This window comes from Lepisosteus oculatus, chromosome 26 (assembly GCF_040954835.1).
Source record: "Lepisosteus oculatus isolate fLepOcu1 chromosome 26, fLepOcu1.hap2, whole genome shotgun sequence".
Lineage (NCBI taxonomy): Eukaryota > Metazoa > Chordata > Actinopteri > Semionotiformes > Lepisosteidae > Lepisosteus > Lepisosteus oculatus.
In genome coordinates, this window is record NC_090721.1 from 2,502,497 (window position 1) to 2,517,135 (window position 14,639).

The following is a 14,639-nucleotide window of genomic DNA, read 5'->3' on the forward strand; positions in this document are numbered from 1 at the left end:
TGGTTTTGATGAGAGGATTTCCAGCTATCTAAGAAGTTGTCCGGTCACCTCAGGTTCTCCAAAGAAGCCTTCTTACTTCCTAGGCTACTGGAAGATCTCTGGACAGACGCATCAAAAGCTGTACTGTGTTTCCACAAGAAAAAAGCTTGAGTGATGAAAACCAAACACTCCAACAGAAGAACCTCACCTTGACCATCAAGTATCGGCACCATGGTATGGGCCTGCTTTGCTGCCTCAGCATCTCCATGGTTTGCCATCATTTAATAAACCAAGTATTTGGTGTGGTAGCAGCAAATTCTGGAGAATGGCAGTCCATCCTTTCATTAGCAGAGCTGGGACACGCAGCAACATACCAGCAGATCAACAGAATAATGGCTGAAGAGGAAATTTCACGTTTGCAGTTTGCCAAGTCAAAGTCTAGACCTAAACTCCATTGAAAAGTGAAGACAGGACCTGAAGATAGCTGTTCTTGCAAGGAAACCCTCAAATGTCACCCACTTAAAACATATTTATAAGGTACAATGGACTGAAATTCATAAAAGCTAATGTGAGAGGCTGATAAACAGTTACAGGAAACATCTCAATGAAGTCACTGTTGCCCAAGGAGGTGTCATCAGTTACTGAATCTGAGGGTTCACATACTTTTCTGAATCATCTTATCATCTTTTATGAAGTCTTCCGTGATGATCTGATTAAATTCTGGTTCAGATATATACAATCTGAGTATAATTCGGACCAGCGCTAAGGGGTTCACAAACTTATATTCACATAATCAAGACTTAAATTGATTTCATTTATTTAAATTTAGACTTTGTGAAACTGCCAGACTGCATCTCCGATCAGAGCATGACAGTATTGGAAGTGTTTACATGACGTCTGTTTTATATTCAAAGGCCCATTGAAGAGGCTTCCTGGGATGCCAAGTCCTGCCCTGAGCTCAACCACAACTCTGGTTCCAAGAGCCTTGCCAGCCACTCCACTGTTAAAGCTGCCAACCAGGAGACAGCGGCTGGCAGCGCCATGCTCTCCACCTTCCTGTATGGCATCCCCATGCCCATGCAGGCCCACCCGGAGGGGAAGCCTGACCTTGCGCCCAGCTCGCTCCTCAGCGCCATCCAGAACAGTGACCACCAGAGTGGCTGGGCGTCGCAGGGGGAGAAGACGGCTCCGGCGAAGGACTGCGCCGACAACGGTCAGTGCGAATTCCCAACGACCGACCCGACGAGGAATGAAAACGATGTCAAGGCATGATATCAATGTCTGGTATTCCCCTCTCCAACAGGCGACCGATTAGGGGGGCCGGCAGAGATGGGACAGAGTTCTCAGAATGTGCACATTTCCAAGCGCTTGTTGTTCTCCATTGTGCATGAGAAATCAGGTGGGTAAGGGACCAGTGCATTTTAGAGTAAAGGGAGCCACTGAGAGACTCTTGTGAGTCCTGTTAGTCTTGTGTTTATTTGTGAGGTTTATTCCGTGCTGAAAAGAGAAGAAAGAAAGCACAACCCTTCGACTGTGGAGCCTTCTTCGGGTTGTGTTTATTTGTTCCAACCATTGCTAATTTGCTTTATCACTGCAAATAAATCAAATTTCTTAGACAATTTTATAGTCTGTACCACAGAAAAAAAACATTTTTCTTTCTGTCTGTGTTCTATATACTGTGAAGCCAAGTGTATTCAGAGGCATGCTGTTTTATACGTTTTTGAATCTGTGTGAAATAGTTAAAAATATAACAAAGAAAAAACTCTTAATTGAAGAGACTAGTGGCAGAAGAACACAAATCACTCCCTGAGTGTGACGAGGAGAACTGATAGAGTCCATTTTGTCCTTTTGCGATCTTGGAATCCTGATCTTAAGAGTTTGAGCAATTCATTTAATTAAAATGGCTGTGGAAAACCAGCACAGAGTCTAAAAGCGATCACTGTGGGCAACAAGTGTCAAAACCAATCTTGTTCTATACCAGTTTTTTTGCCATTTTATTTCTACAGACAAATGGGACACGTTCATTCGTGAAACGGAAGACATTAACACACTGCGGGAGTGTGTCCAGATCCTGTTTAATAGCCGTTATGGTAAGAGACCGTGGTGTAAGGCAATAGCACCTTTAAGCTGACTGCCACACTATTCCAGTGATGGAAAACCACCACTATTGTAGGAAAGGACTGAGGTGTATTGTATCATGCTCTAACTGACACTGCCAGTAAAAACAATTCATATTTACATTAAACAGCTAACAGGACCAAAGCTTTCTGAAGGACTGGAAGATTTGATTAATAGTGCAGCTGCAAATTCCAAACTATTTCTAAATGAACCAAAATATATGAATTTAGCGCAGCTACTGTATGTGGTGTCTTGTTCATTTCTTTTTATGCATTTTTTTTTTTTTTTTAGAATTACTTCGAGATTTCCTGTCTATCTGAAGTTTGTTTGTTTTTTAGCATATTGTGGCTGTTGCTGCCCGTTTTCATTTTGTTTGAGGACGTCCAGGGCTAGTTTAGGAGAACGAAGCATGGCGGTGTTGTGTAGAAAACTGTCTCTCATAAAGCAGCTTGCCAACATCGGGTGTTAGTTTTACTAAGCCTGTCTGCAAAGCCCAGGCTGGAGGTTTCTAACAAAGCTGTCTTTCTCATTGCCAACCCTTTCCTGACCTACTGCAGCAGAGGCGCTGGGCTTGGACCACATGGTTCCTGTGCCTTACCGGAAGATAGCGTGTGACCCGGAGGCAGTGGAGATCATTGGCATCCCAGACAAGATCCCCTTCAAGCGGCCCTGCACATACGGGGTCCCCAAACTTAAACGCATTTTGGAGGAGAGGCACAGTGTGCGCTTTGTGGTGAAACGGTAATCAGGCCCCCCAAGGAGTGACAGTTTTGCCTTAGGCTCTGCACTTAGGAGATGACTCCTATTAGCACTGTTAAACCAGGGGCAGGAGTACCTATGGGAGCCTTTTTAAAGCATGGAATATAACATTGCATTGGATAGAAACCGCTGAACATCCATGTGCAAGAGATGATTCCTTTCAATCTCCTGAGTGACTGGTGCACAATACAGATACTGTAAAGTGTTGTGTAAGGACCTGGAAAAGGCAAAGAAATAATATAGTTTCCATAGCTATTTACATATCTTGAGCACAAAAATACCCTTTTGTCCCTATAAATAGTGATCTTCTTCCAATTTTTTTTCCATTTGAAATATTTTGTGGTATGCAGATAAAATTAACTGCTCTTGTTTTATACTGTGCTGTGAACAGAATGAAAATTCAGGTTAAACACTCAAATACTTCTCAGAAAGCTTCTTTTAAGGACATTATAGTAAGTATCTGTTGAAGCTCCCCTCTGTGTTGACACAGCTGGCTAATTCTGATAGAAGAATCCTGTGTCAATCAAGCTCTTTATCAAGCTCGGATCCTGCTTTGGTTTAGCCTGTTGCTTGATTATCTCGGCTGCAGAGTGGGCTGAGATTGTTTCTTTTCAGAGAGATGAATAATTGCTTTGCTAATTATTGATAATACTGCCTGCAATTGTGTACTCAACCTGAAGTAATTGCTTCCCTTTATCTTCCAGAATGTTTGATGAAAGGATTTTTACAGGTAATTATTTTTAATTATTATTTTTTAATTCATTTTTAAATGATGCTATATTTGAAGTCAGTGCAGTTCTTCTAATTACCTTTCCATTCTGTCTGCTAAATCTATAGTCATTGAAGGTGATACTGTCAGTTCTTTCATTAGACTCTCACCATCAGCACTGAATCTGATACATTTTCTAGAAGCCCCCTGTCATGTGTTGCCAATCCTGCAAAAAATCAGGGTCTGTGCCCTGAATTGTATAATTAAAAAATAATCCTTATTCTTATATAGCGCTTTTCTGGACATTCCACTCAAAGCGCATTACAGGTAATGGGGATCCCCTCCACCACCAAAAGTGTGTTGCCCCCACACACCAGCTCTCAGTTGGAGGAGAACAGAGTGATGAAGCCAATTCATAGATGGAGATTATGAGGAAATTTGGCCAGGACAACAGGGTAACAGCCCTACTCTTTTCAAGAGATGCCCTGGGAGTTTTATTGAGCACAGAGAATCAAGACCTTGGTTTAATGTCTCGTCTCATCCAAAGTCCAGCACCTTTTCACAGGACAGTGTCCCCATCACTATACTGGGGCTTTAGGAGTGGTTCTACTAACACCTGTTCCAGAAGCAACCTTAGCTTTTCAAGGAGGTCTCCCATCCAGGTACTGCAAGCTCACGAATCCTGAGATTCAGCTGTGAATGGCAGGGTGATTAAAGCTGCTGGTTATAGTCTCCTGAGCCCTTCAAATTGTGTTGTAAATTTCGTCACACTTTGCGTATTTGTCTAGATTTTAAGGAGTCACAGTTTAGATCCCCTTGTACTGTAAAAACCACTACAAGTCCCTGTCTAGTCAATCAGTACTGATAAAGCAGTTCTTTAAAAGAACTACTATACTCCTTGTTTATAGTGTCTGTCCCCCACTGGTCAAAAGCTTGTAGAATCCGTAGCTGGTCCCCAAACATGGAATCACACATGTGCCTAAGTGATCATTGCTAACTATATCAAGACTGAGATATACAGGACAAGAATGAGTCTATGTCTGGTTGGCCCAGCTCTGGTCCTAGAAATCCAGTGCAATATGAAGGTTCTCTAAGTCTTTTTTTAAAGCAGCTACACCTGAAGAGCAGGGATATTGTTAATTGGTTTAATTAAACAATAGCAAACTGAATTAGGTCATGCAGGCCTGGGTTGGAATGAAAATCTGCAGACACTGGACCTCCACAACTGGAGTTGGATCACCCTGGTTTGTATCATTGCATCATTGCCAATGTTTTACAAGGGGACCAGGAGTGCAGTAAATCAGCTTTTTAAAATAAAAGCAGTTCTTCCATAGTTGCGATCAATTTCCATCCTGAACACTGTGTCCAAATCTAAAGGGAATGCTTTCACAATTCCTCATCCCAAATTCTAGTTGGCCTGTCTCCCTGCATCACTCTGTTTCTGCAGCTGGTGGAAAGGCATTCAAAGACGAGGGGAAACAGGACTCAGGGTCTCCATCTGAAGACAGCTATCCAGAGACCCCCAGGATGTTACCAGCTTTCGAGGTGATGAGCAACTCGCACAGTAGCAGGTGGGTTTTAGGCTCTTTTCAAACCTGGCTGAGCACAGAGATGTGTGAAAGCTCTTTGTGTGCATCTTCTTTTAAAAGATTATGCCAGTTGCCAGTTTAGGAGAGACATTGGAGAAGATGCCAGTGAATTTTATGTCTTTGTGCAATTATGTATTGTAAAGAACCTTAGCAACCGATTTTTTCTTTTCAAGTCCTGCTTGGGAATGGGCTAATTTTGTATATTGGAAACATTGTATCACTTCCACATTTTGGAAGAAACTAACAAAAAATGAACATGTTGGCCTTTTTTGAGGGTGGTTTATTAACCTTCTTTCCCCTTGGAAAGAATTTTTATGAACAAACCTATTGAGACTGAAATTGCCACGCTGCATGTAATATTTCTCTTATTCTTTGCAGATCCACTAGTTCGTGTGTGAGCCCTGTAGGAGATGGTGAGGCAGGTTGGTACCAAACACTAAGAATGGAATTGGAAACCTTGCAGAATGATTTTCTGAAGCTGTCTGTTCTGATTTTGGAAAATATGGACCAGGAACACACAGTCCTAGTCATAATCATGCAACTGTAATTAAAGCCCTCATTTTTCTGCAATTCTTAACCTGCTCTTCCCTTTATCGTGAGGTGTGGCTTATATGCATTTTGCTATAGTCTACTGGAAAGTCTTGTAATATAACCTACCTGAAGCTCTGAGTGCGTTTTGTTTTATTTTTTTAGGGCCATCAGGAGATTGTTCCCCTATTAAAAAGATTAAAACTGAGCCACCAGACGGAGAAATCATTCAAGTGACAGTGCCAGGTAAGACAGGAAGGCATAGCCTATCCAATTACTTACTAATCTGTGACAAATTGAGGAGCTTGAGCCTGAAGGATGCCTCTCATGCCACTTTTGGCTCTATGAGCACATTTCGAAATCCTCCTTAAGGTGCTGCAGAAGGTTAGGAGATGCAATCTGAGTTTTTTTATTTTATTTCTCCTGAAGAGAAGGCCCATACTGTACAAGTGTGCGGTGTTTACCGTCTGCGTTTGGTTCATAAAGACATCTCCTCCTCCAGATGTCAGTGTCGTTCCGGAGGAGCTGAGCGAGCCTGCGGCCGACTCTGCGGCCAGTGAGAGCCCCCACCTCTCAGACTCCCCCGCAGGTAACCTCTGACTTGTCTCCCCAGCGCCACGGCGGGACACAGAACTGACTGGGGCCAACCTGCAATCACTCTCCTACTTTTAGGGAGGTAGATGTATGAACAATTTTCACAGACTCTTCCCCACCAGCCCTTTACTGCACATTCCTGTACCCGTTTTGCTGCCCAGTCCCTACGCTTCAGTACCAGTTTTCTACCTTACAGTCAAGCCTGGGCACAACAGTACCTCAGAACTCTTTTTTTTTTTACTTTGCCCTGTCAAAATGAAAACCAGTCAAAAAAGAACTCATCTGATTTAAAACAGGCCTCTGTTTAGACCATATAATGCCGACTGAAAACTGATTTCCCACATTGAAACAGAATTATGCACCTATCTTTCAGTCATTGTTATGCCTAACCAGACTCTCATCTTGGGACACAGATAGAGGGGGCATATTGACCAGAAGAAATTTATATCATCATCCTGATTGCCTTTAATAATGGTGCAATTATTTCAAATGGACATTACTATCTAACAGATAAAACCTGTATTTCAGTAGACCTCTGTCAAAGTTCTGCATTATCCTCTATGACATAAAGACTTATCCATGTGCTTGGGTCTCTGTGGCAGGTTTGACTGTACCAGTATGTAGCCTATTTCCATAGGGAAATTGCCAATTTGTAGCGCTGCTCCTGAACTGAATACCATTCAGGAGTCTCTGTTCCTCTGTCACCCTGGTGAATTGTTCATACATACAACATTTGGTCTAGATACCCTTAGAATACCCCAAACCCAGACTACTAGTTAGACAGACCTACCCACAGCCCTTAAATCCTTGCTCCAAAAATGTTTTTCATCCTGGTTCCACAAAATCATAGTTAATAAGAACACTTGAACCAGCCTGTTTCCAACAGAATAACTTTAACTCAGGGGTGGGGAGGGAGGTTTTCTTGTTAGTTACGACATTGACCAGTATGTTTACCAGTTTAACTTTCTGCCAGTTTCTGACAAACATATATTGCATATACATAAGAGAAGTGGTTCTCTTTGTAATTCGATTGCTCTTAGCAACATGAATGTCAAGAAACACAGACAGTTTGGGAATGAGAATGGAAGTGGGTAAAATAGACATTACTGACTGATGAGAACAGACAAGCCCATCAGAAACTGAAATCTGGCACTCCGGTGTAATTACAGATGTTCTTAAGTGTTCGTATTAACATTATAAATCATGTTTTAATAAAATGGCCAACTATTTTTTTCCAGTATTTTTAGAACTGGTATTTTTTATATCCTGTAGGATCCGTTATAATATTGGTGAAATCGGTCTGACAGATACGATAGCCCTGTACCACGCAGATGGGTGTTACAACCCAAGGATAAGTTTAAATGATGTAAATGCATGATTTATAATGGTTTTCCCATCAATACCTCCATTCTGATTGTTTGGAATATGTCATCAGTGTATAAGATGATTATGCTTCCTATCAGTGATTTATATATTTTTTAAACTAGAATATTTCGACAGCAACTTTGAGGATGTTTGAAGCACTGCATTTTTACTTTCCAACTGTAGTAGTAGCAGAGATATACAGTTATTTGCAAAAGTAACCCCTAGTTAAAATGTATATTTTAGTGAACCTCTAAGTGAGAAGAAGCTGACACAGCCTCTCCGTGGTACAAAGTTAAACTCAACATGTTTCTGCAAGTTACTGTTTAATGCCAAATTAGTATTTATTTGCTAAAATAAAAAAGTGAATGTGACATGCAAAAGTGTGGGCACCCTTCCAGTCGATTCGCTATTATTTAATTTGTTTTTTAACAAATTAAAATAGTTTTTTAGGGACCAAAACCTCATTGACTTGCAAGACCTTAAATTAAGTCAGGTGACGACAGTTCCAGGGTTTAACTTCTTAGGCTGTGATTGTTGTTCTGCCTACTTTCAGCAACCATGTGCTCCCCTAAGAATCTGTCGGAGGACTTGAAAATAAAGCAGAAGAAGGCTATAAAATGGTCTCGAAATACTTCCCTGCTTGCAATTTCAGCTGCCAGAAATATCATTAAGAAATGGAAGTTAAAGGAAATTGTTGAAGTCAAGGCAAGATCTGGAAGAAAAGTTTCCATTAAAACTGCTTTGAAACTGGTCACATTGCAAAGCAGAATCCACAGATCTCTGCAAAGGACCTGCAGAAAAGTTTACAGTTGACACTGGAGTAGGTGTCCATAGGTCCACAGTACAGAGTTGCTTACACAAAAATGATCTGCATGGGAGAGTTGTCAGAAAGTAACCTCTTCTATGATCTCAACACAAAGGTCAATGTCTAAAAGTCTAAATTTAGACACAGTCTAAAAACACCAGTGTTGGGATTTTTTATGTCTATGGATTGATTAAATGAAAATTGAATTTTTTGGTCACAACCACAAAAGATACATTTGGATAAAAATGAGTAAATGAGGTTGGATCTATTATGCTTTGGTGCTGTGTGGCAGCCAGTGACACAGGAAATATTGGTGTGGAAGAAGGAATGGATTCAACAACCAAAAAATCAGTAAACCCTAGAAGCTAAGCTTGAACATGGGTTTGATATTTCAGCAAGACAGCAATCTGCTATATGTCTTAAATTGACAAGTACCTCAAAATCAACCATGAAGTACTTACAGGAATAAAATATTACGGGTTTTGGAATGACTTTCACAGGCCCCAGACTTGAATATTAATGGAAATTTGTGGGGAGATCTCAGACATACAGTGCATGCAAGAAGACCTAATAATATCTCTGAACCAGAAGAGTTCTGCAAGTAAGAGTAGGGAGGAAATTCCAAAAGCAAGTATGGGATGACTCTTAGCTGGCTACAGGGAATGTTTGGAAGCTGTGATTTCTGACAAAAGGAGGTTACTAAGTACTGACTGTCGGGGTGTTCAAACATTTACATGTGCCATATTCACTGTTTTATTATTTGAATATCTACAAAAATGCAAATACATGCTAATTATCCATTTGAATTTTCGGAAAGATGCAGAGATTGTGTCAAGTTCTTTTCACTTAGAGATTCACTGAAACATACAATTTAACCAGGGTTAAATTAACCAGAGCAACAGGCTTTATAATCAAGTGGCCAGACTGATCCCTGACACACTCCTGTCTGCTTCCAACCTGCATCCTCCTCCTCAATTCCAGTTGAGTCAGTTGTGCAGGAGCCCAGACCCACAGCCGCAAGAAGGACTGTTAAAGGTAAGAAACCATTAGATGCAATAATAATGAGATGCTAAAGTAAGAAGAACTCGCCATCTTTTCCGAAATCTGAGTTCCTCAGTTGTTACTGTGCTGAAGAAACTTTTGTTTAGCATCTGATTGCTCCCCAAATAGTTAAATATGGAGTCCGTCTCTGAGGTTACCAAGCAATTGTTCCTTGAAGTTCTTGTCACTGTGTGCATCGTCGTCCAAGCTCTTCTCCTCGATGTTTCAGAGGATCTCGGAGAAATGATCCTTAGGCTGCGGAAGCAAGTGGAAAGCCTTTTCAATGCGAAGTATGGTGAGTTATGCGATAAAGCCTCTGTGCCAAAGGTTTTCCCTCTAGGATGAGGTGGCCCAGTACAGTTATCCAAGGCAGATGTTTTGTCATATTCTCTTATGCTTCTGAATTGAATTCTTGAAACTTTTTTTTTTAATCATGTAGCACCTAGTGGTTCATCTGCAAAAAGCCTTCTCTTGCAAACTATATCCACCTGTCAGCCTGCAAGCTGAGCTTCTTGAAAGGCACCAACTGATTGTTAATGGGTTCGTGGACACAATGTTAGTTAGTGAGCACAGGTTGTGGGTTCGAGTCCTTCCTACAGACACTGCAGTGATTGGGAGATGTCAGAGGGCAAAAGACAGCTGGTCCCATGCCACCAAAGTTTCCTGGGGTGAGTGAGCTTAGGCATTACCTAGTGACCAGGCACCAGTATACTCTACCCTGTCAAGCCTCAGGGCATCATGGTTATTTTTCAGTCAGCTGACATGCTTCAGGGTCACAATACGGAAAGAAGCCAGTGGCGTAACGAAATGAGTTTTCATGAAAGCCACGTAAATGGGGAACAGCGTTGCTGGGGGTGATCCCTGTCATGTACCGGTGCCCCATCCATGGGATGAGTCGCGTGCTCTCTATTCCATTTATCTCCGTAGAAACCAGGAGAAGCTCTGGCTTTGCTGAGTCACTGTGTCTGACACGGGCTTCACCTTTCTTAACGGATCATTATTCATTAAACCTAACAATACATTCAGTCAGCTCTGGTGAGCACAGAAGACGACTCCTGGCTTCTGTTCGTGCTCCGTGACAGGTGAAGCCCTTGGCCTCTCACAGCCCACCCGTGTGCCCTACTCCAAGTTCCAGATGTACCCCGAAGACCTGTATGTAACTGGGCTCCCCGAGGGCATGTCCTTCCGCCGCCCCAACTGCTTTGGCGCCGCCAAACTGCGCAAGATCCTGGCGGTCAGCAGTAACATCGGCTTCGTGATCAAAAGGTGAGCCGGGTCAGGAGAGCCTCCGTCTCTTTTCCCTTGTCATCAGGTGAAATTAAAGATCCCATGTGGTACAACCAAAGAGTCGCCCTCATTACAAGCTTCATGGAAGAGGTTATGAAATGGCCATTGGTATAGTCTGTTTCTGTTCTGCCCAAAGATATAACCACACTGTTTTCCAGACCTGAGCTGCTAACTGAGGCCCTGAAACCTGAGCCCTCTCCCCACCCAGCCAACACCCCAGGTGAGAGTCCCTGCTCTGATTCTGCAGGACACTCTTGTTATCAAGTGGCGCCGTCTCTTTCGTGACCTGCTGAGCTCTTGTTTCTGCAGGAGCTGAACTGGATTGCAAAGATGTAGCGGTGGGGGACCCAGGCACTCCAGCGAAGAGACCTGGGTACTCAGGTAAGATGAACAAAACAAACTTAGCAAAAGAAAAAGGCTAGAATACAACTGGATGTCTTTTTTTTTATAAAAAGAAAGTGTCTTTCATGTCTTTATCTTGCAGACAGTTTAGAAGCCAAACTTTCTAGAATTGACCTGGCCAACACACTGAGAGAACAAGTTCAGGACCTGTTCAACAGGAAATATGGTGAGTTTATAGACCGATAAAACAGTTGTGACCAGCTCGCCATGGTGACGTGTTGAGGGGATATGGTGTTCTTTAATGTACAATGAATTTTCACAACTAATGACCAAATTATACAACATGACATGGACTTTATCTCCAGTCCAATTTTGCGCTTCTGAGGAAATTCTTCCATAAATCTATAGGCCTGAGAGCTTTTCCTAGACACATTATTTTTCCCATTGACTGCACAGGCAACAGAAAAACAAGACACATTCAGCCTTTGCAGAGGGAATCATTCTTTAAAGCATTACCGTTTCCATGTGTCCGCAGCCTAACACTGCACGCAGCGATGCTGTAAAGCTGATCGCTTTCCCTGCTGTTGCTTCCATTTAGTTTATTCTGTTGTTCAAACCACCCCAGTGGACCATATGTGTGTGTCGCTCAGGTGAGGCCCTTGGCATTAAGTACCCGGTCCAGGTGCCCTACAAGAGGATCAAGAGCAACCCAGGCTCGGTCATTATCGAGGGGCTGCCTCCCGGCATTCCCTTCCGGAAACCGTGCACCTTCGGATCCCAGAACCTGGAGCGGATCCTGGCGGTCGCACATAATATCCGCTTCACTATCACCAGGTAGTGGGGGTGGTGGGGGGGCACTGTGGTTTTTCCACCTTCACTGGTTGTGTGTGTTGTCATCAGTTTTGCTACAAATTACATAAGCTACTCCTGTAACTCATCTTATCTTCTTTACAGGCCTTTCCAAGGGCTTATTCCTAAACCAGGTGAGAGACCCGTGTCAGGATTGCACCAGTGTGAGGCTGTATTTGATATAATTCTTTGCTAATAATGATTGAAAAAAAAGTCAGAAAGAAACTAGAAGGGACTGTTCATTAACTACAAAAATGTTTACAGCAGTGTTGGATTACACTGATTTGCTAAGGATGTAATAGGTTTCACATAGACTTAACATGATTTGCAAATATTTTCTGCATCACAAGCATTCTCAAATGTAACAGTAGTGAATACACTTTTTATAACGTAGAAAGGTGGTATTCTGAATTTTCCCGATTATCTAGTGTGAAATTCTCTTGTATTCAGATCATTTCTTAAATATAGCTTTGTTTATATGCCCCACCTATATTATTATTATTATTATTATTATCATTATTTTATTTTGCCTTGTATGCCCATATTCTACAAGGTTATGTCCATCAGTACCAGCAGTGTATTACTGGGCTTGAGAGGAAAGCCTTAATGCCAATGGAATGAGCAAAAGACATTTTGTTATTCTCTACATTGTACACCCACACAGAAAACCATTCTTTCTTTTGTGCTGGTATACAATGTTATAATGTCAAGACGCTCTACCATGGACGCCCATGGAATGAACCCCTCCTCTCCTTGCAGCTCCTAGGAGGATCACCTTGCTGAAGAAAGCCTATGTCTCAATAAGTGGTGAGTTCTCAGGACTGTCAGGGAGAACCTACAGTATAGCTAATGTCTTGCCACGTGCCCGTCTCTTTATTTTATCCTGCCATAAGATCTGTTTTTCTCTAGGATTGTGTTTGCCTTTTTTTCTTGTGTCTTTTATACATGATCTTTCCTATTTATCCACAACAGATGATGAAGAGGTAAACCGCATGGGGGAGAAGGTGATTCTCCGGGAGCAGGTGAAAGAGCTGTTCAACAAGAAATATGGTCAGTTCTGCCTTCCTTTCGTTCTTCATTTGCTGTGTGGTATCGCAGGAGAGTTCAGAATCCCTGAACTTGGGTTGGAGAGTGTGCAATCGCTGTCATGCAACCCTTAAACTATCATTTACAATGTTTTGCCTTTGGATCTTTGAGGCTTCACTTACAGTTTTTTGTAAGTGCACCACTTTTAACAAGACTAGAAAAGAATGGTTTCCAATGATACTATCAAAAGAAACCGACACAAATCCACAGCATTATAATTAGGGTAATAGTTCCTGTGACCACTGTTTGGAAGCAATACAACATGCTTTGCATGTTGCCTTCTTATGGGATTTTGGTGATCTGTTTATAAATAGGGCATATTAGTTACTTTCTGTGTTATTCCAGGATTGACATTCACTAGGTTACATCACTTCATCACATTACCCAGTTAGCTCTCTCACTAATGAAGTGATCTAGTTCTTGTGCAGCAAAGTCACTTGTGTATATCACTGTCAGTTACAACTGATCAAAACAATCAGAGAAAATTATAATCACTGTCAAAAATCCACATTTTAATTTTATTAAGAACATATTTGCATAAACAAGATTATATTTTTTCTTTAGATATAGTTTATCTATCAAATGTAGTTTATCTTGGGTATAATTCCGAATAACTGGGCCCTCCACTCTCTGTTTGACTCCTGTTTATGTCCAGGGGAGGCTCTTGGTTTGGACCGCTCTGTTCTGGTGCCCTACAAGCTAATCCGGGGCAGTCCGGACTCTGTGGAAGTGTCTGGGCTGCCAGAAGACATCTCATTTCGAAATCCCAACACCTACGACATTGCACGCCTGGAGAAGATCCTCCAGGCTCGGGAACAGATCACCATCAACATCAAGAGCCAGCTTCAGTGAGTGGAGAGGCAGGGAGGCAGCAGTGGACATTAGCGTGTCCTGTCCAGGGGGCCGTCTGATCAATTTGACATCTACAGTAGCACTGACATCAGCCAGCTCAAACAGACTTTGATTCTGAAGCCAGAATCTTTGCAAAAAAATTAAACCACCCATTCACTGAATGTTTTCTTACTTTTCAGGTAGTTGAAAGGTTTAACAACAAATTACATATCAAATGTATGGTAATATCTGTTATAGCTAATATGTATCTTGTGCACTCTTTTTTTGTCACAGGGTTTTGTCAGCGTTCATGGGTCTGGCCACTTGTTTGTCCTGTGCCATTCGTCTGCTTAATGTATCACACCACCACTTCTGTTGCCTTCCTCTCAGATTTGTCCCACCCCTGCTCACTTCCTGTAACTTCTGTCCCACACGGTTTTCATCTCTCCTTCCCACATGTCCAAACCACAGTGGTCTTACTTCTGTCTTCATTAATAAATTATGTTCTGTGGAAGAAAAAGTCGGGTTATAACATTACTGAAAAAAACTAGTGATTGAACTTACGTGTTGTGAAATAGATTAGCCAATTTGCGATACCAGTTATTAAGATAATTACTATCACTATACAGTTGTTTTGTATTTTGTCATCACAAATTTTATTTCTTCATGTTGTTTTTGTCTGTTTTTCAAACAGGCCTTTTGCAGAAATTTGCACCCAAGCCTGCAATACAGGTAAGAGATTTTACTGGAGCTTTCC

At 41.9% G+C, this 14,639-nt stretch overlaps 1 protein-coding gene across 1 annotated transcript in view; it reads left to right on the forward strand.

The window, feature by feature from the left end:
- gtf2ird1 (GTF2I repeat domain containing 1) overlaps positions 1–14,639 on the forward strand; it is a 42,540-nt gene that overhangs the window by 12,561 nt on the left and 15,340 nt on the right. Inside the window, exons 6-26 of the mRNA XM_069184111.1 lie at positions 894–1,192; positions 1,283–1,378; positions 1,986–2,069; positions 2,655–2,838; positions 3,561–3,586; positions 5,013–5,136; positions 5,533–5,576; positions 5,848–5,928; positions 6,185–6,271; positions 9,428–9,481; positions 9,717–9,782; positions 10,570–10,753; positions 10,933–10,994; positions 11,084–11,155; positions 11,259–11,342; positions 11,767–11,950; positions 12,071–12,099; positions 12,725–12,772; positions 12,938–13,015; positions 13,707–13,899; positions 14,577–14,614. Of these exons, the coding sequence (XP_069040212.1) occupies positions 894–1,192; positions 1,283–1,378; positions 1,986–2,069; positions 2,655–2,838; positions 3,561–3,586; positions 5,013–5,136; positions 5,533–5,576; positions 5,848–5,928; positions 6,185–6,271; positions 9,428–9,481; positions 9,717–9,782; positions 10,570–10,753; positions 10,933–10,994; positions 11,084–11,155; positions 11,259–11,342; positions 11,767–11,950; positions 12,071–12,099; positions 12,725–12,772; positions 12,938–13,015; positions 13,707–13,899; positions 14,577–14,614 (2,117 nt within the window). The remainder of the gene's footprint in view (positions 1–893; positions 1,193–1,282; positions 1,379–1,985; positions 2,070–2,654; positions 2,839–3,560; positions 3,587–5,012; positions 5,137–5,532; positions 5,577–5,847; positions 5,929–6,184; positions 6,272–9,427; positions 9,482–9,716; positions 9,783–10,569; positions 10,754–10,932; positions 10,995–11,083; positions 11,156–11,258; positions 11,343–11,766; positions 11,951–12,070; positions 12,100–12,724; positions 12,773–12,937; positions 13,016–13,706; positions 13,900–14,576; positions 14,615–14,639) is intronic.